The sequence below is a fragment of the Bactrocera neohumeralis genome, chromosome 6 (genome assembly GCF_024586455.1).
Source record: "Bactrocera neohumeralis isolate Rockhampton chromosome 6, APGP_CSIRO_Bneo_wtdbg2-racon-allhic-juicebox.fasta_v2, whole genome shotgun sequence".
NCBI lineage: Eukaryota > Metazoa > Arthropoda > Insecta > Diptera > Tephritidae > Bactrocera > Bactrocera neohumeralis.
Window position 1 is genome coordinate 49,473,708 of NC_065923.1, and position 21,024 is coordinate 49,494,731.

Below are 21,024 nucleotides of genomic sequence, written 5' to 3' on the forward strand. Positions count from 1 at the left end.
CATTGTCTCTCAGTATTTGAAAAACTACGCTACTCCCGTAGCATTTCATTTTGCTATTGCTAAAGATCTCACTTTGTCCGACGGTAAATCGTTACCAAACCAGAAAATGTAATGTGTGCCATGTCACTTGCCACTGAAACATTATGGCAACTACGAATTACGGTGTCTGCTTGTTCTGGCAATTAATCGTCGATTCGGTTTTATTCTGACATCCGTGTTCACAACATTAGAAAGTTCTCATTGAATCAATGTGAAATTGCAGAAATTATTATTTCCATTTATAAAATTTTTAAGTTAAACTTTTAATATGTCGAAAATCTTTACTCCAACAAACCAAATACGTCTTACAAATGTAGCAGTTGTAAGACTAAAAAAAGGTGGCAAACGATTTGAAATTGCTTGTTACAAAAATAAAGTACTATCCTGGCGGAATAACACGTAAGTATGAGAAAAATTAGTCTGTTTATTGGTAACGTCTTTATTTCTTGTATTCAACTCTATATTCAGAGAAAAAGATATTGACGAGGTTCTTCAGACGCACACTGTTTTCACAAATGTGTCCAAAGGGCAAGCTGCAAAAAAGGAAGAACTAATCAAAGCATTTGGAAAATGTGACGAAACCGAAGTATGCAAGGAGATTTTAGCCAAAGGAGAACTCCAAGTGTCTGAGAAAGAACGGCAATCTGTTTTAGATGCCCAATTAAATAGCATTATAAACAGTGTGGCAGCGTTATGTGTTAATCCCGAAACTCGCCGACCTTATCCGGCAACCATTATTGAAAAAGCGTTGAAGGATGCCCATTTCTCCATTAAAATGAACAAAAATGCAAAGCAACAAACACTGGATGCTATAAAATTACTACGTGAGCATATACCATTAGAGCGCTCACGTATGAAGCTCCGTGTTTCTTTTGCTGGTAAAGAAGGAGGCCATCGGCTAAAAGAATCTGTTAGTAAATTAGCTACTAAAGTTGAGCATGAAGAATGGGATGATGCCACTTTGCATATGACATTGCTTATAGACCCTGGGAATTACCGTGTTATCGACGATCTCATACGAAACGAAACAAGAGGCAAAGGACTTGTTGAACTAATCGAACTAAAGGAAGTAGTGGAAAACGAAGAAATTTTTTAATTTAAATAATATATTCGTTAAAAATGTTTAATATAACAACGCATTTCATTTCTCAAAGTTAAACTATTTTCACATTTACGATCTTAAATTAGTGGAAGGAAAAATTCCAGATGTTTCTTCTTTTTCCTCGTAAATTAATATTCAAAACCGACCGATTGGTTTTGATAACACCGACATTCTGCGTCGATGTTCTTAATAGAAGAGAATACAATTATAATAGCCAGGTTAATCATTATATTAATAACAATTTAATATATATATATATAATGGTGATACTATGGGTCATATTCAACTTCACTCTTATACAAACATATAATATTCTACAATATTTCGAATATACTATATAAGTTTTATTCGTTTATTTGCGTTTTTTCAAATTTTCAAAACGACGTGACAGATCGTCGAAATCTATGTCGTCGTTATCGGTGTTGTTGGGTTTGTTTTCATCACTAGTCATATCAGGCATCTCCTGAGGAACATTGGGCAAATTTGGTATGTCTGATGTAGCTGGTGGTGCACTTGGACCCGGGGGCGGCAATTTTTGTCGGGGTTGTGGTTTTGGCTTATTTTTGTCCTGAAATTAAATATAATGTATCCACAATTTTATGCCAAATAGCGTATGTATCCATTTATTTTAAAGAATCAAGGACAAAAATGATAAAATTAAAATTAAAGAAAAAAAACTACCTGCATATTTACAGGATTAATTGATGTATATCGTGGTGGGGGGTCATCATATGGTTTAGGACGCTGGTTTTGAGGAAAATTAAAAAAAAGCAATTCATAAAATACAGCAAATTATTGATAGAATCAGTATAATAATAATTCATCCATTTAGATGAAAAAAATAACTTAAAAAAGGGTGTGCAAGCCAATATATAATTTAACAAAGAAACTTATACTGGTAGTGTGAATGGATTAATAAGTTTGATGCGTTTTATTCAAATACTATTAAAATTAGTAGAAATCATTAGGAAGTTAATAAAAAATGTGAACACGGAAATGGTAAGAATCGATGAAACAAACTAAATTAAACAAGGGTTTTGACAACAACTATAAACTAGTTTAAGTGATGTAGTCACTCAAATACGTGTATGTAATCATACCAAAATATTTTCATCAGGACTGTTTTCGGTGTAATTACAAGAAGTTGCGCCTTCTGCTGCATTTGACGAAAGGTCATTGGTCAACTCATTCTAAATATGTTATTGCAGTAAGATAGGTTGTGTTATAAAAGCAAACAAAACAAAATTTTCATGCAGTTTTGTAAGATTGGTAAATTTTTAAATTATTCAATAGTTTATATACTTACATTTATAAATGAAGTATTTAAATCTTTTTGCTCATAACTAGACTGTGTTGGAGGTATATTGTAAGAAAATGGATGTTGTGGATGCCCTCCATTAGCACCACCAGCTTCAGACCCTTGACCATATGGTGGTGGATAATTGAATGGTTTCGCTGCTGGTGGGTCAGGCAATGGAGGAAGCGACGGATATCCGATGAATCCCATTTGTGGGGGTGGTCCCACGGCTCCGCCGCCTCCAAGATTGTTTCTATCGGATAAATCAATCAAATGTGCCTGTACCTCAGCTCCTAATTAAATATATATATAAATACAAAAAACGCCTGGAACCATATAGCTTAACAAACCATTCGGAGTTTCGTCTTGCATAACTTGTGGATCGGGTTCATACTCAATATTATAATTTTTTGCAATTTCAATTAAATATTTTTCAACAAGAAGTTTCGGTGGTGCTTGTAGTTGAAGTTTGTTCATTAATTTTCCGGACACATGATGCTCTCCAGTGGCAGTGCGTGAATGCTCCGCAAATTGGGGACCATATTTAGTAATAAAAATGTCGGAAATCACCTTGAGTTCAGCTACATCACTTTGTAGACGAGGACACACCCAAACCAAACTAGATACCGCTTCTGCTATTCCATCATCTAGTTCTTTCATCTGCGTAATTAATCCAAATCGCGCAAGCACCAAATCGCAGTACATTTCTATTATTTCCATAGCTTCCACAAGATAATCCTCACTTTTGGATAAGACACAAAATTATACCATCAAATAATGTGATTAATTAAATATCAAATTACCGAATTATATGCTCCACACGAATACGAGCTCTTTCCGTTTTACCTGTAGCCAAATAGTCGGCAATTTCTTTACGAGCCTTTTGTGCTAGTTCTGCCTTTTTCTTTTCAAGCAATTTAAGGCGATTTAAAGCCAGACGAAGGTTTGTCTTTAATTTCGTATAATTCGGTCCACTAGAGAACATTTTTAATACTGAAATAATTACAATACCAGCGAACAAGAAATAACTAAATCGAAACTTTAATAAAAACAAGTAGTTTCCAAGTGACTCATTTAGATTAAACTCGCTCAAATGACGCAAATATTTAGAAAAGTAAAAAATGACGGTTCAATATAAATATTGCCGTACTATAAAGACTTTTCAGCGTATTTGTTATTAAATTAAACTACCCATATATTTTTCTCATTAACAACTTATATTATTATATTTTTTCAAAATTGAATCTTAGTAAAATAAATACTTCATAAATAAAAATGTTTAAAAACTATATCTACTTCTTCAAAAAATTAACTAACAAAATTATTTTGGTATATTTATATTTGGGATATTTCTAGTAGCAGACAAGCCTGATGATTTTTGCAAAATTTAGGAAATATTTTCTGCCGCTAAATATCACAAGAAAACTTCTACCTATATAACTTTAAATATTAGGTTAATTAAGATTAAGATCTAGTTATAAGGAAAAGCAGAAAACTTAAATATAAATATTTATGTAGAATATGGGAATAACTATAGTTAGATATTTATTTATATTTTTACCTATAATCATTGGTTGGATTCAAAAATTGTGAATATAATATTAATAGATATCGATTAAACCAGTAAAGAAGCATTTTAGGCTTTATATATAATTTTGTATTATAATCTTTTTTTAATTTTGAAGTGGTAATAAATTGTCAGCTGGCAACAATGCGGGAGTGCAAAAAGAATGGGGATTAAAAGGAAATTATAAACCAAGAATAAAATGTAAAAGCTGTCATTACAAACGTCACTGTGAACATATATATACACAAACTATCTGACGGTCGCTTCAGGTTGAGTTTTAAACGATTGCTTGTGGATAATCTCCGGTTATAAACGGGAAAATATTGTTAAAACTAATTATAAAGCAAATGTATTATAATCAGAATATTGTGTTGTTAACCTATACAATTTTAGGAATAAAATGTTATCGCGGGTGTTCAATATTAAGAAATAAGGTTTTGTGGTACCTCTTTTTCCTACTGGTAAAATATAAACGTAGTAGTGGGACCACTTGCCATGCCAAAACAAACGACTCGAAATGTCATTTGGAAATTGCATATTATTATGCAGAAGGGATGAAGAGAAAGAGAAAATGTCAAAGTGATTTTACTACGTAGGTGTCGCTGTGATAATAAAGCGGTGGCTACCTTGTACGCGTTTTCGAAGTTCGAAATTTCGAAAACGTTCAACAGAAAATGTCACTCGTCGCGGTGCGGTGCGAGGAGTTTACTCCATTTCCACGCCATATTTGATTTCACGAAAGAAGAAAGCAATTTTTGTGTGGAACTTAATTTCAATTTCATAGTGATATTTGGAGTTCAACAAAATGAGTTTTATGTAGAAACAACGTGGAAAACTATTGGTCCTGCAAAAATAAATCGTTGAGTACGATACTGTGCCATTAAATGTGAGTTTTCCGTAATTAATATTGTGTAATGTAGAAAAAGTTTAGTGAATGTTTATGTAGTGGTTGTGTATCAATTTGTTCACAAGCCGAGGTCGTATATGTATGTAAATATAGCCGAATGCTTCCAATAGTGCTTCTTAATGTGAAGTTAAATTCCGAGACGTGATCCTTAATATTATATAGTATAAGAAGAAAATTTAAATTTGCAAATCAATTAAGATTTTTAATATTATGCGATTATTTATGTAAAAATATATTCAATATGTGCTTCATAGAAGGCAATTTATGTACCTATTATTGAAACTGGAATAGCCTTCTGCCACCAAATAGTATTTGGTGAAGTAGAATACTCTAGGTGCTTTACTTTTAAATAAAATTCTTATTAAAAGTCGTTTTACTGATGTTCTTTATGTGTATTGTGTTATAAATACATATTTGTATACCAAAGAAATATTTAAAAAAATGGCTCACGTGCATAAATTATTGATAGAAACTTTGTTAACGTATACTCGTAGTAATGCGAGATACTTTAAAAGAAATAGATATGAACAATGTATTTAAAAACACAGATTTAATGTTAAATTTAATAATATTAAATAACTAAATTCAAGGACGAATAGTATAATAATAAATAATATAAAGTGCCTTGTTATGAAAAATGTTGTTTAAATATTTTTATAAATACATATTCTGTCTGGAAAGAACATCTTACGAGTACGTAGGGTTTCGATGACTATACTAGATATAAAGTCATAGGAGTTAGCAAAATAACATTTTAGTTAACATAACTTATCTTTCACATACCATTAATAGAAAGGAAAAACCGACGAATCAAATTTAAGCTTTAATAGTTAATGTACACTATAGTAAAGAAGAAATATATATTTTACCTGTCTTAATTTACAGAAAGTCCAAATGGCGCAATATTACCAAATACAAAACCTTGAAGAATTAAAGCAAATCTACGCAGATGTGCAAGTTGTTCACGTTGCTAGTGAAGATGTTGGAGTCGGAGGCCATAACCGACCTCAGGTTGTTATATTTTTACCTAACAAAACATTTCTTTAAATAAATAAATAGTAATATTTATCAAGCTTCAAACACAAATAATTCTAAATTAAATAAGTCCCTTTCGTTAAAATTTGCAATAAAACACCAAATTTAGAAAATGTTTAAATAATAAAATATATTATTTTATTTTAGTTCTTTTACATCCTAGTATCCCGGCCACTCAGAACCAAAATATAAAACAATAATATTTACTTATTACCTTACTTCATATTCGATTTTAGCAAATTTGTTTCTGTTTTATTGTGGTTTTGTTAATGTTTCTTTGTTTTTGAATTACTATTTACTTGTATTTGGGTTTATAAAACTCTAAATTACTTTTCCAGCAATTACTTCTGCCGGATGATCAACTGATGTTGAACGAAGGGCAGCAGGTAGTGTATCAAACTACAAGTGTACCAACACAGCAGCAATACCAGCAGCAGCCCACAGCTACAACTACTCAATATATAATAGGAGATGAAATCTCACAACAGCAACAACAACAAACAGTTCAACATCAACAAGTTATGTATGACCATCATCATCAACAACAACAGCAGCATTATGTGCATGAAAGCCAACAGTTGCAGCAGGATCACCACCAGTTGGCCCAGCAAACACAACAACAACAACCGCAATTATATTATACCACCGAGCAAATATTACAACCGAATTCCTTAGTACAGCAACAACAACAACAGGAGATGCAACATCAACAGCAACAACAGCAACAATTACATGTTCAGCAACAGCAATATCAACAGCAGCAGCAACAACAGCAACAAATTGTACATCAGCAACATTCAATGCAGACGCCACAACAAACTCAACAAATAGTTTATCGGATGCAACCCCAGCAACAATCACAAAATCAACAAACTCAAGTAAGATATAAACGCTAGCAATTTGGGCTCAACTTAGTCATGTTTTCATATTTTTTTTATTTTTAACAAAAATTTTAGTTCATATTGACCATTTCAAAGTAATAAAGCGCCGAAATACTCTCGATCATAATATTCAGCTAAAATCTCAGATCAGTGTTAAGTCCAACGTATCAGTTCCCAATAAATCACTCACAGCTAGCATATCCTATTTCGGATAGGAACATTTTGTAATGGGATATAAAAATAATTAAAACCTCGAATTTTTAAATAATTTTATATTGAACTTATTTCACTTTCATTTCATTAAGGCACCGTCTTATTACGAACGAGTGTTTTTAATTAGAAGAGCTCTAGAGTTGCTTATATTGAGAATAGGAAGACAAGGAATAACAAGAAAATTATTTGAGTAATATTAAAAAAAAGTCTATTAATGGTCACTTATAGAGGGGCATTTAAAAAAACGAGTCAAGTTTTTCATTAGCTTAAGTGGTGGAGATCACTTCAATAGAAGTATTTTAGTGTCCTATGATTCGAAGAAATTATTGAGAAAGTTAACGATTTTTAAATTTAAGACAAGTTAAAAAGATAAATACTTAAAAGTAACAAGCCAAACATCAAACTTTTTTTTTATTTGTAAACTAATGCACCTTAATGTGTAAATGTGTGAAGTTTAAAGACACTTTGATTCTAAGCTCTACGTTGATTAAACTATTTTATTTCAGATGCTTAACAATGCACATGTTATATTACAACAACCATCGGGGCAACAGGTATTAATACAATCGCCACAACACCCAGAAATAATTATGCGTCAATCAATGCCACAGCAACGTATTATATACAATACTAATCGTGTATTGTATACTCCGCAACAGCAACAGCAACCTCAAACGCAAACGATTCTACAGCAGTCTCCACAAGCGCATCAGCAACATCCTCAGCAGCAACAACACATACAATTACAAGCAACTCCCACGACAAGTCCAATTCACACAACAGCACGTTTAGTTCAGACGAGAGTTGGTGCCTCGCCGCAAGAGACGGCACAACAACATCAACAAACGCCGACGCAACAAAATGTTGTATTTCATCCTATTCAAGCAACTACTGTCCAAAATCCTCAACAGTTGAAACCCCAAATACAACAACAGTCTCAAATGACCATACAGCAAACACCGCAACAACATTTAGTGGCCTCAACCATGAGTGGAGGGGTGTCCGGTGGTGGGGTTATGCGTGGTGCTATTCGTAATAAATCACCACGAGGAGGTAGTGCTCTTGGAAGTACTCATACTTTAATCGCACGTATGCCAGTTACTACAGTAGGTCGAGCTATACGACCTCCATTAGTAACACCAATACAGTCACCACAAAATCCCAGAGCAACCAGGCCTAGGGGAGGAGCTGCTGGTGGTGCACGTGCACGTGGAACGGCTCGTGGAGCACGTGGAGGTGCTGTAATTGCTAGTAGAAACACACAAGTAGCCACACCAGTAGTACAACCACAACAACAATCACAACAGTTGCAAGCTCAACAACAAATAACTCCATCTCAACAGATCATGCAGAATGCAATGAACAAAAACATAACAATTTTAAACCAACAAGGACAAGTAAAGCATGTTTACCGCAATATTGGTGATAGTCAACAGCAACAATTGCAATTAGTAACGGGTACATCGCAGACGCAACAGCGTTCAACACAAATAGTTGGGGCACGTTTCCGCACTCCAGTAGTGTCCACCAGTGGAAATACAAATAATGGTAACAATTCCAGCAGTAGTGGTAATAGCAGTGGCAACTATGAATTAGATTTAGAAGATAGCATTCAAGCAGTAGTTGTAAAGAAAGATCAGCAAAAACCACCAGTATCGACCTCCAACATTGCTAACCCTGTGGGTACCACTCTGACAAGTTACTTTGCCAAAGATGATGATGACACACGCTTAGTGCGGACTCAGAACGGCGCTTGTATCACCTTAGCTGAATATCGCAAAAGACATCCCCCTAATCCCGGCTCGGCTAGTACAACGACAACTACTATTTTGCAAATGAAAACACCATTGCGAGCAAGCGGACCTCCTTCCTCGAACAAAATACTACCAGCGCATTCTTCCGGAAATACTGGAATAGTCCCAGTTGCACGAGTTGCCCCTCAACCAATTCAGTCGGCTCAGCAAACGCAACAATCTCAAACAGCACTGACAACGACAACTTCGTCGTCAGCTGTGCATCGCACATCACATAATAACTACGAAATTCATACACAACATGTTATGCAAAATAGGAATAATACCCAAATGGCCGAAAAGGATAGAAACAGTGCCAAAATGTTGGTTATACTAGTGTCAGGTGAACAGCGGCTGATAACCTTCACCTTGCCACGAGAATCATGTACCGTTCAAGATTTGCTTGAACAAGTAGGCGTGCCTTTTGATAGTTCGACCACTATACAATGCGTAGAAAATCCCGGAGCAAATATCGATTTTGTTGTAACGGTCGGATTTTCGGTTCAGGAATCTGCAAGCGAACTAATATCTCGTGCCGAACAAACTTTGCAAATGAATAGACAACAGGATCCAATGGGTGGCAACAACTTATCAACATCTAATACTTCTTCAGGTGGTAGTAGTACAGGAAATACAAATGTGCCGCAAGGAACTGTTGGTCAGTCAACAGTAACAACCAATTATGGAAATGTGACAAGTAACCCAGCTCAAACACCCAGCGCAGTTGTTAACGAATCGACACATAAAGATGCAAATAGCAGTAATGCTGCAGCAAATACTACTAAAAACAGCTCTAGTTCATCCACTAACACAACGGAGGATGTCCCACGGAAAATTATACAAGGATTTCTTGCTGTATGTCAAAGCTGTGGCTTCAGCGGTTATGATCATGCTAAATGTGAACGATGTAAACGAGTTTTTCTCGAACCGCCAAAACGAGTTCCTTCTGTCAAGAACTTAGGAAATAATAACGCTTCAATGGCAGTGGATTCAACTTTGTCAAAGTCGATTTCCAACAGTGAATTTATGGCAAGTGATAAACGAAGAGGCAGTGACGCATTAGCACGCTCTCAAGCTAAAAATGCGCTAAATTCCTACGGTAGCACTGGTAGTACTGCTTCGGCACGAGGTCGCGGAGGTCTTGGCGCCACTGCACGCGGACGCGGCTCACGTAGTGGGCGTCGAACCGCCGAAGTGGAACCTGTAATTCTCACACTTAGCAGTGACGAAGAGGATGACGATGAATCGTCAAATAAGGTATCAGGATCGGTAAGCATATTATAAATAATTTTATGTTGGAAATCAAAACATTTTCCGAATTTTCAGTTTTCTACAATGTCCAATGCTGCAAGTTCTTCAGCCTTTAAAACGCCAACTTATGAACCCTTAAGTTTTGAACACAGTATGCCAGATTTAGATGAAAATGCAATTTACGCAGGTGAGTAGTTTTGCTACGTACATACATAAATATATAATATGAAATGTTAAAAATTTCCATTTGCTCTGAAAATATTGCAAATTAATAGGGTGCATGAATAAAATGTTCTAGGTATCCAAGTTTCACCGTTAAGATATGGCACCTTATTGTTGCCCATCATCTTTATATGAGTTTCCCTATATCACTTAAAACTTTTAATTTTAATGAAAATTTATAAGCGAATCCATGATACAATAATTTGAAGGTAACACTTTATTCTAATATTATTATTGGTACCAGATATATGTATGCATGTATGGTCATTTTCCAGAAAGAATTCATATAAAGACAATAATAAGGGAGATAAGTTTAAAGGACACAGCGATATTAAAGAATTAAGAAATAATGTAAAAGAGAAACGATGAAAAACGTTAATTTTGCCTACACGAAAACTACAATATCCTTCACTTTATGGAATTTGCTGTGCATAAAAAGAGGTGATTAGATCCATTCGGGTACTCGTTGCATTCTGATCGTTCAGTCAATATTGCCGGTTTCGATGAATGAGCAGCTTCTTGAAGAGAAAGGGATGTGTACAAAATGTGAAACTAGTTCTCGTATATACAGATAAAGTTCATGATACATACATATATTATATATTTAAAATGATACCGACGTCTATTTTATAACATTTGACGTATTCAAATCCTTTCAAATTCAAATTCTTTTACTTTGCAAAATATATAATTTAAATACCAATGAAGATGTCGGAAAAATGTTTTCAACAATAGTACCTTCAAGTTGAGCACCTCTCCTCAAAATTAACATCACGAAATATCGAAAATGTCTGAAAATTTAAAAGAAATTTCAATCAAATAAAGTTCTTGATAATAATTTGGTCTGGTTCTGAAAATGAAAAAAAACGGTTCAAATCCTATAGGGTGCGCATACCTAATATAGGGATTTTATTGAACTAATATGTTATTGTAGCGGCAGAATTCTGCCGAGTTGACAGTCCTTGACCGGATAAAAAATCTGGGTCCGTTCTGGTTACGTAAACCAGACTGTCGTGGGAACAGTTGTATCGTATATATTATTACTCTATAAGTATGATATTTTGCAAAACAAACGTATAATTAATTTTACCAATTGTGGTGATTATTAGAGCAAATGTATATTATTGTAATACAGACCAGCTACGCCTGTTTTGTCTACGATACAATATTGCGTAGATATATAGTACGCTGCATTTATAATTCGGCAGAATGAATGCATTTTGTAATTTTTAGAAGACAAGAGTTTGCTTTGTTTTCGCTCAAGTTTGTCTTTTTTAGTCACAAAAGTACACCGTTATGAGTAAAACGTGCTCTCTCTTTTTCATTGTCAAAGTCACCCGAAAGTTCGAAAATCTTTATATTACATAGGTATAAGGGGGCTAAGGGAAGCATTGGTCCGATTCAACCTATTATTGACATACAAACATACCATTATAAGAGAAAGATTATCCTTTAATTTCAATTATATAACTCGCACATTAACTGACATTTTCGATCAAAAGTCAACTATAGGTACTGGGGTCCAAACATTTGGTACTTAGGGGATTTCACAGTTTTTGTTGGATTTGAACCATTGAAAAGAGAAAGAATCAAGTGAAATTCAAAATTGTGCTATATGAGAAGTGGGCTTAGGTTATTGTCCGATTTCGTCCATTTTCGTACTGTGACATAGGAATAAAAAATTAATGTGACGTAATTCATTCTTTTGAAATCGGTCGGTCTGGTCCAGTGGCACCGCCCATCGTCCAATTTTCACACCGGCTCCGCTAAAGTCCTCTCATACCATCTTGGAGGTAAATTTTTATGTATCTACCGTATTTAGTTATTGACATGTTGAATTTTAAGTAGTTTTTAACAGTACCGTTATATGGAGAGTGAGCGGGGCTATCTTCTGATTTCATCCATTTTCGCATTGTTAATAGGACTTATTATTATATTATTTACCCTAAGCGAATTTGTTTATTGTAGCTTTAATGCTTAGTAGATATGTATGTACATTAAACTAGAGTCCAGGGCCACGCCCACTTTTTGCAAAAGCTGATCGCCTGTCCCAAATTGCAGTTCTTTATTTTAATTTAGTGCTTAGTTATGGCACTTTATAGGTTCTCGGGTAATGGCATTTAGTGCGCGTGGCAGTGGTCCCGATTTATCCATCTACGAACTCGTAATTTTTTTTTTTTTAAGGAACCCGCATACCAAGTTTCATCAAGATATCTCAATTTTTACTCAAGTTACAACCTGCACGGACGAACGAAGGGATAGACAGATTTCAACTTTTCTCGTCATCCTGATCATTTATATCTATCTCGCTTGGTTTTAGGTAATACGTACAACCGTTAAGTCATGAAAACTATTAAACTCTGTAGCAATGCATTAAAAGTATAAAAATTGTTAGCACTTTGTATCGTATCCTTTATTGTCTAATGCAGCTGCACATCTTCTAAGCATAGACTGAATTATACTAAGGCAAGTACTCTGCGATAGAGTAGCTCCTCTTGAATATACTCGCAGAGTTCCTCCTTATTTTTTGGTTTAATAAGTACAATCTTTTCCTTAACGATTTTCCATAAATTTTCGATTGCATTCCGATCTGTTGATTGTGCTGGCCAAGCCATAACATCAACACCATGATCTGAAAACCATTTATTTCAAGACCTGAAGTATGTTTCGGGTCATTGTCTTGTTGGTATTGCCAAATTAAAGGCATATTCCATTCAGTATATGGGAGCATGACTTCGTCTTGATGTTTTCATTTATCCAAAAAATAAGTGCGACACCACACCATGAGAAACAGCCCCAATATATAATATATATGTATATTACAATAATATTATACTATTTAGTATGCTTTATAAATACAATATTTTCCGTTTATGAAATTATTTCGCGGTTGATTTTGTCGCTAAGGTACGTTATTTACACTTTATTTAAAATTACAGTTCACTGTAAAACTCGACAGTGTTAGCCTTTCCCTTTTTTTAGAAGTACACATGGTTGCTTTTGTTATTATGGAAAAGAATCGCAAAAATTGCAAAAAAAAACTATACTATCTATTGTTTCAAAGCAAAACCCTTGATTCTATTTTATTGTCCGTAACTGTATGTACTTACATATGTATATAGTTTAGTGGCTCCGTGGAATACATATTGAAATACATATCTTCAAAACCAAGAATAGTATGAAAATATAATTTTTATTATGTTATGTATGTATATTGAACGTTATGAAAATTTGAAGAAATGGTAGTTTTTGAGAGTATACGGTACTGTAAGGCTTTCGAAAATTAATGCGCAGCAAACAAGGCGGTATATAGTGAAATTAAAGAAGAAAAAAAATTTTAGTGATTGAGGGATGTACACTTATGGCCAAAATAATAGGTGTAAGCAGTTTTTATACCCTGAACAGTTTGTCACGAAGTTTATAACACCCAGAAGGAAGCGTCGAAGATCCTATAAAGTATATATATAAATGATCAGCATGTTGAACTGAATCGATTTAGCCATGTCCATCTGTCTGTCTGTCCGTCTGTATGTATGCGAACAAGTCCCTCAGTTTTTAAGATATCGTTTTGAAATGATGCAAACGTCATTTTCTCTTCAAGAAGCTGCTCATTCGGAACTGCCGATATCGGACCACTATAACATATAGCTGCCATACAAACTGAACGATCGGAATCAAGTTCTTGTATGGGAAAACTTTCACATTTGACAATGTATCTTCACAAAAGTTGGCACAGTTTATTTAGTAAAATAATAATATAGTATACGAAGAAATAGTTCAGATCGGCTTACTATAGCATATAGCTGCTATATAAACTGAATGATCAGAATCTAGTGATGGTATGGAAAACTTTTCCATTTGATAAGATATATCCACGAAATTTGGTATAGATTATTTTCTAAGGCAACAATGTAATCTCCGAAGAAATTGTTCAGATCGCTGCCATACAAACTGAATGATCGGAATCGAATGCTTGCATGGGAAACTTCTTCATTTGACGATATATCTTCACAAAATTTGTTATGAGTTATTGTTCATAGAAATAATGTAATATCGAAAGAAATTGTTCAGATCGGCTCACTATAGCATATAGTTGTCATACAAACCGAAAGATCGGAATCAAGGGCTTGTATCGAAAACGTTCGCATTTGACATGGTATCCTCCCAAAATTTGACACGGATTACTGCTTAAAATAATAATATAATCTCCGAGAAAATTATTCAGATCGGATTACTATAGCATATACATACATATGTAGCTTCCATACAAACTGAACACATAGTTACTAAAAAAAATGCACCTGTGAAGGGTATATTAGTTTCGGTGCAGCCGAAGTTAACGTTTTTTCTTGTTACTTAATAACTTTGAAATTTTTGCAATTAAAACAATTTTGTTTCAGTTATATCCTTGCTTTACTTTATTAAATGGAAATATAATATATCGAAAATATTTCATTCCGTATATTAAAACTGAAATATTTTTCAAAACAAGAAAAAGCATTTATCAAAATAATAGCTAGCTATCATTTAGTCCAACTCTAAAAATAAGGTCTTAAAAAAAGTAACAGTTGCATCACTATTTGATGAAAAACGGTACCACGGTAAAGTACTTCAATAAAAATTAAAAATATTTCTACTATTGACAAACAATTCTAGATATTTATGATGATATTCCAAAGGAAGTAAGCATAAATATTTTAGGACTCTAATCCGTTATTGATTCTAAAGCGTCATACAAAATATTAGAAGTCATAAATTCGTAAATATGTTTAACATAATGCCAATAATATTTATTTAAATTTGTAACTGCTAGTAGCTACCAGAAACGCAAAAAACGATAAAGTAAGGAAACGGAAAACTAGTAAAAAGAAAGAAGAAAATAATAGAAAAGAAAATACTAAAATATCAACACTTGAAAATTAATCGAAAGAATTTTTATTTTCACAATTCAAAACACATCTCAAATTTCGTTCTCTTCTGTTAGATTTTTGGGTTAAGGAACGCTTTCCCAGCAGAAACTTGGTTAGCTAGTGATAGTTAGAAGTTAAAAAACATAATTATTTTTATGAAAATAAGAGTTAAATTTTGGTTTCATAAAGGAATTAAAATTAAGTGAAATTCATTAATGTAACTCTTTCATTTTTCCTATTTGTCGCCTCAACACAATTCTTCGTTTCGAAGATATTTTTTTTTATTTTTTTGTATTTCTCATGAATTTTCTGTTTACATTTTGATGATTTTGTATGATTTACAATCTATTCGTATTTAGTTATCATTAAAAAGCGAATTTTCATTGATTGAAATTTTGAAAATTTTATTTTTGATTCATAAAAACAAAAAAAAAACCAGCTGCCTTTGACGTTATGGAACTTACTTACTTTAGATAAATTGTTATTTGTATGCTATCGACACATCCTTAATATACGTAGGTATGCTCAATGTTGTCCGAATTTAACCGTTTGCATTAGATTAAAAGGTCTTAGCAAGTAATTTTTTAATACTAATTATTGATTTACTTTCGAGTGTTTATATGGTTGCGAAAAAAGAGCGGTCTGACAATTCTCGTTTCTTCAGTTTTGTCCTGTCCTTTTGGAGAACTTTTCGCCCTTAGAAATAGTTTTATTTCAAAAGACATCCAAAGTCAACTGAAAATATATATAGGATATAATAAATCCCAAATGTCAATTAGGTTTCTTTTTACGAGTTCCCAATGTAAGAACATTACATACAAAAAAATTATAAACAATGATGTAATATGTATTTGTAAAACTTTTAAGTTTATTTATGAATAAATAAACATTAATATAAGAAATAAAAAACAAGTATGATATTAAACTAATACATTGTTTGCAGAAGTAACGAGTACTTTTAGTTTTGGTAACTTTTTTTTTCATCATTACTTGTTAGGTATGGCAATACTCTTCATCTTGTTCGAATTCATTTCTTTTGAATGCCGTCAGATGTCGCTTCCGACACAGGTCGTCGCCATCACTTGACGAAGTTAAAATCAAAGTAAAGTCAGAAAATTTGATAAAGCCAATAGCTTGGAGAAAATTAATCATATTGTCGTAAAATTGTTGTTAAAATCAATTTTGATGCATAGAAAAGTGTAATTAAAAGTACAGATAAAGCAGAGCGATGGAATTGGAAGGTAGGAATTTAAATTAACAAATTTACGAAACGTCCACAATTATTACCTCTGCTGCTTAAACGTCATTCAAAAGAACATGAAAAAACGTGTGATAGTAGCAATTTCTTATACCGGAATTGTATTTATTATAACATTGTGAATAATACCTATTTACATTTAATAGACGCATCATAAAAAAAGAAGAATTTAACCTTTTTGTTTTTATTTACAGATTTTCAACGTGATGATGTGACTGATCTATCTAATTGCACCGATAAGCTAAGTACGGCGTTGCAGTGCAAAGTTGTACGAATAGGAACATACCGCTATGAGCCAAAGGAGCCGGTAAGTTTTCTTGATGTTCCCAAAAAATACATGCGTAAAACGGTGTTGTTGTTTTCAGGTGACATTCACATCGAAGGGTGTTTGCCTTGTAGCTCCTTTGGTTAATAATCCAAATGATAGTTTCCCTTTGCATATACATAAAAGGGAAGTTGTAAAAATTATTGCACATTTCTCGAAAGTTTCGGAATCTATGCTGTGTTTCTACACTTTACGTAATTGTGCCCAGTACATAAAGAACAGTTTACAAATGAAGGACAATGGCACAACACTTGATGGCTGTAAATAACACTGTTAATTCAATATCGAAAATTGTTTGCTTATATATTATTTATTTTTTTAATAGCTGCTTATTTTTCACCCAATGGTCCATACCAAGTACGTAAAATAATTCTGCAATTTAGTTCATGCTCGGATCAATCACGTAATGTAATAAAATCAATTTGGGATTTCTTCGACGAAATATCTGACGTAGATGCACAAGACCTTTTACAACGTGCAGAAGCAACTGATAGACAAATATCAAATAAAACTAACGAGTATGTTTCTGTAAAATATTCCGTCACAATAGACCTAATAATAATTTACATTACAGAACCGCATCCACAACATGTGTAACCACGACCCAACTTAACCCCAACGAAATAAAACAATTGCTGATTTATCCGCCTGGTAAAGGTGGTATTTCGATCAATACCGAAGACTATCTTTGCCTCGCCACGGACCAGTATTTAAACGATATAATAATCGACTTTTATTTAAAATGGGTTCATAATAATGTGGTCCCAGAGGCGCAGCGTGAACGGGCTTTCATTTTCAGTACATTCTTTTATAAACGCTTAACGACGCTGACACGGCATCATCACAACCCAGATAAAGATGTCAAACAGACAGCAGCGCAGAAACGGCATGCTCGTGTTCAAAATTGGACAAAAAATGTTAATCTATTTGAGAAGGACTTCATCATTATACCAATTAATGAGCAATCGCATTGGTTCCTAGCTATTATATGTTTCCCTACGATGAAAGGTCCTGTAACATATGATACTAATATCCCAGTGGAGCCTCAACAATTAAAAAAACAAAGTAACTATCTATATAATTTAAGCATTTCAATTCTTATTAATAAAGAAATTATCTTGATAGAAGGGAAAAAGGTCTCGCTGCAAATTGGTAATACGACAATTACACCTCTCTCCAAACGGGATAGCAGTACGATGTTAGCAGAAGTGTGTGGAGTAGGTGATGATGACAGCGAACGTGATGAAGCAGAAGGCGACGAAAGTGATTTAGCATCAGATGATAGCGATTTTGACAGTGGTGCAAGCACTTCGGCTGTATCTGCTACAATAAGTGGAGGGGTGGCGGCAGCCAATAATAGTTTGTCAAATAGCAATACAAGTATTAGCGGAATTAAATCTCAAGCAATTAAACAACCGTTAATATTAATTTTCGATTCTCTGGCGGGAGCTTCTCGTAGTCGTGTTGTTGCCACATTACGAGACTACCTGACCTGTGAATATCGAGCGAAAATGTCAGATGTTACTCCCCACGTATTCAACAAAGATAATATGCCAGGGCATTGCGTGAAAGTGCCACAGCAAAATAACTTCACAGATTGTGGTCTATACCTATTGCAATATGTAGAACATTTTTTTAAAGATCCAATTAGAGACTACAGACTGCCAATCAAACAGTTAAGTAATTGGTTTGACACATTAACAGTAACGCGCAAGCGCGAAGACATTTCGCAACTATTGCAACAGTTAATGAATGAGAGAAACGGACCAAATCATCAAGTTATTTTGCCGGAAATACCATTGCCCACTTCAAATGGACAACTTGTCGAACCCCCTGAGGGATATAATATTGAATTCGAAGAGGAGGAAACTGGTGAAGAAGCTGCCGAAGAGGTACAATTTTACTTTTTTTTTTTATTAAAAATGATGTTTTCAATTAAATTTGAAAATATTTCAGGACGATGATAATACAGATGTGGATGGTACACCGAATGATGCGGACGGTACTGCTAGTAGTACACATACTGATGAACTGGTTAGTGTTAAAATGCCAACTACAAAGACGGCGACAACAACAACAGCCCTAGTTCCCACTCAAGGACGAAAAATTGTCGTTAAAAGGCGATTGCAACAAGTGAGCAGCGCAACAGTTAGTAATAATAATAGCGAAAATTTGAACACAACAACGTCGGTTGTAGCGGGAGTTGCGGGGCAAAATATACGTAGTGGGAACCAAGCTAAATATCGCAAATTCGAATAAGTTACATAAGTGGTTACTTTTGCAGATTGAATTATAAAACTCTATATTAGCGTTTCATTATGACTGCAGAGTTAGAAGCACCAACTCGTCTATTTAATAATATATGCATTAGTTTAGTGAATGCTGACACTTATATTTAGTCCCCAGCTATTTTGTTGTGTTATCTTCGTTGATACGTGTGCTTTATAAGATAGTTTTATATATCTTAAGCTACTAAATAATTTATATGTGCATAGAAAGGAAAGAATGAAAACCTTATCAGTAAATGAGTACCATTAGAATTTGGTTTAAATATATAGATATATATACTAAGTAAATAACGGAACCCACATAAAAACAAAATTAATTTTTATTGTATAGAATTTTATTTTTAAATTTGATACGTTATTCCTACTGAAAATAAAAACTACAAATTCTAATTTTTAACTAAATAATTTGTTGCAAAAATATTGTCATTTTGTTTTGCTTTTACTGATAATACTAAAACTTTTTTATATTGAAGTAATAAACATGGATGTTTTTTGCTGGACAAAATTCTATATTATTAATTCATAAGAAGCATTGTATATAATGGGGTTAAATAAATGTAATGAAATTAATTTTGAATATATAAAGTAGAATAAATGATTTATATTTAAAAGTATTGCAAAATATGTACTTGCGAATTACATCAAAAGGTTCTGAAATCGAAACCAAAGTACGGTTTATAGTCCGCGTTGCTGTGCTATCAGCTGATTAAGTACTTTGGTTGTGTCCCTTGTCTACACGATGATTGGCAATGTCAACATGAGCGAAGCAATATTGCTACATACAAGTAACAAACCAATCCAGCTTGAGGAAGGATATCTCCTAAAAATGTGTTATATTTCGAAATGGTTCTTTAGTTTTATTCTTCTATAAACAACTAAACAAAAATACAAAGTGACTACCAAATAGTGGATAGCCATTTAAGTGAGGAGTTGGACATATATACATATATGGGTACATACATGGGAGTCTCAAATACGGGATAAGAAAGAGCAACCTTTTTTTTTGGTTAAGCATGTAAGTTATGCATACATGGGAGTGGCGAAGTGCACATATAGTGCATAAAGGGTTACGAAAGAATAAATAATACTAACTATAAACATCTTAAAAGTGATTTATTTAAATCAGATGTTAATTTAATTAACTTTAAATGCAGTTATTACAAAGAATGAGTACATTTTTATGTGTAGTATAAAATGGAAGGTTATGTTGTAATTGAACAATGGTATACATGATACATACAAAAACATTCCCTGCCATCATGTGTTGTCCCTTTTTTAGTATGTTTGTATGTACATTGCATGTAAATTTTGAATGGTTTTCCATGTATGTACACTGTCGTAGTAATTGCTAAGGTTAACTACAACAAACTTTCGTGCAAATATATAAATGGGTAAATAAATGTGTGTGGGGTGTGTTTGCCTATGTGCACTCATATGCGCGCATCTACATAAATATAGTACATATTTGCTAATGTTTCGAATTCCTATGCCTATCATTCTTGTTTTCGATCAATGCACTCAATCTACACATTTTTGAGAAAATTCTAATCAGAAGCTTTTAGTTCTGCAAAGAGAGAAGGTAAATAGTTAGGAAGGTAAAAGGTAAACAACTTATAGCATATATCACAATTATTCAAATTTCTGTCAATTGAAAGCGAACTTTTGATGTGCAGGGTAAGATTTTGACAGAACTCTTACAGGTAAAAACAGTGAGGCATTGTCAAAGAATGTTAATGAAATTATTAAATTATATTCGATTTTTAATTCCGATTTTGCGATATATATGAATACATGTAAACATAGATTTTGAGCCATTTTGCCAATTATGAATTTCGGTATCTGGTTGATTTTGGCAACATATCATCGATGCTATTTTGTTGATACATTCGTGTTCATCACAGGATTTTACGTTACGGCTGCACATGCCAGTAATGAA

The 21,024-nt window shown here is 33.5% G+C and overlaps 3 protein-coding genes across 7 annotated transcripts; 2 read left to right on the forward strand and 1 right to left on the reverse strand.

The window, feature by feature from the left end:
* The first annotated feature begins 204 nt into the window (after window positions 1–204).
* On the forward strand, window positions 205–1,198 carry LOC126762096 (ribosome maturation protein SBDS). Its single transcript, XM_050478604.1, has 2 exons — window positions 205–438; window positions 508–1,198. Exons 1-2 carry the CDS (start codon window positions 308–310, stop codon window positions 1,133–1,135), a joined length of 759 nt encoding a protein of 252 aa, XP_050334561.1. The 5' UTR covers window positions 205–307; the 3' UTR covers window positions 1,136–1,198.
* Window positions 1,199–1,346: 148 nt separating this feature from the next.
* On the reverse strand, window positions 1,347–3,518 carry LOC126762093 (IST1 homolog). 4 transcript variants are annotated; one of them, XM_050478591.1, is made up of 6 exons: window positions 3,242–3,517; window positions 2,789–3,180; window positions 2,448–2,731; window positions 2,242–2,331; window positions 1,823–1,885; window positions 1,347–1,709 (listed from the first exon to the last, which is right to left on the reverse strand). In XM_050478591.1, exons 1-6 carry the CDS (start codon window positions 3,421–3,423, stop codon window positions 1,494–1,496), a joined length of 1,227 nt encoding a protein of 408 aa, XP_050334548.1. In that variant the 5' UTR covers window positions 3,424–3,517; the 3' UTR covers window positions 1,347–1,493. The 4 variants fall into 4 exon arrangements, with proteins under 4 accessions (XP_050334548.1, XP_050334550.1, XP_050334549.1 ...); XM_050478593.1 differs by lacking the exon at window positions 2,242–2,331 and having other exon boundaries at window positions 3,242–3,518; XM_050478592.1 differs by lacking the exon at window positions 1,823–1,885 and having other exon boundaries at window positions 3,242–3,516.
* Window positions 3,519–4,244: 726 nt separating this feature from the next.
* On the forward strand, window positions 4,245–19,379 carry LOC126762087 (uncharacterized). Of its 2 annotated transcripts, XM_050478582.1 has the most exons (11): window positions 4,245–4,891; window positions 5,798–5,923; window positions 6,286–6,825; window positions 7,548–10,103; window positions 10,161–10,272; window positions 16,670–16,782; window positions 16,841–17,060; window positions 17,126–17,318; window positions 17,375–17,865; window positions 17,926–18,692; window positions 18,757–19,379. In XM_050478582.1, the coding sequence occupies exons 2-11, from the start codon at window positions 5,807–5,809 to the stop codon at window positions 19,057–19,059; spliced, it is 5,412 nt and encodes a 1,803-aa protein (XP_050334539.1). In that variant the 5' UTR covers window positions 4,245–4,891; window positions 5,798–5,806; the 3' UTR covers window positions 19,060–19,379. The 2 variants fall into 2 exon arrangements, with proteins under 2 accessions (XP_050334539.1, XP_050334540.1); XM_050478583.1 differs by lacking the exon at window positions 5,798–5,923.
* The last annotated feature ends 1,645 nt before the right edge of the window (window positions 19,380–21,024 follow it).

What these genes read in the sequence shown, in the direction of transcription:
- LOC126762096 (XM_050478604.1), top strand. Translation starts at nt 308, where the DNA reads ATGTCGAAAATCTTTACTCCAACAAACCAAATACGTCTTACAAATGTA. An exon ending in CTATCCTGGCGGAATAACAC is followed by an intron (nt 439 to 507) that starts GTAAGTATGAGA and finishes CTCTATATTCAG; the next exon opens with AGAAAAAGATATTGACGAGG.
- LOC126762093 (XM_050478591.1), bottom strand. Translation starts at nt 3,423, where the DNA reads ATGTTCTCTAGTGGACCGAATTATACGAAATTAAAGACAAACCTTCGT. An exon ending in CGTGTGGAGCATATAATTCG is followed by an intron (nt 3,181 to 3,241) that starts GTAATTTGATAT and finishes CTTATCCAAAAG; the next exon opens with TGAGGATTATCTTGTGGAAG. An exon ending in GTCCTGATGAAAATATTTTG is followed by an intron (nt 1,886 to 2,241) that starts GTATGATTACAT and finishes CCTCAAAACCAG; the next exon opens with CGTCCTAAACCATATGATGA.
- LOC126762087 (XM_050478582.1), top strand. Translation starts at nt 5,807, where the DNA reads ATGGCGCAATATTACCAAATACAAAACCTTGAAGAATTAAAGCAAATC. An exon ending in CAAATAAGGTATCAGGATCG is followed by an intron (nt 10,104 to 10,160) that starts GTAAGCATATTA and finishes CCGAATTTTCAG; the next exon opens with TTTTCTACAATGTCCAATGC. An exon ending in TCAACAATTAAAAAAACAAA is followed by an intron (nt 17,866 to 17,925) that starts GTAACTATCTAT and finishes TTATCTTGATAG; the next exon opens with AAGGGAAAAAGGTCTCGCTG.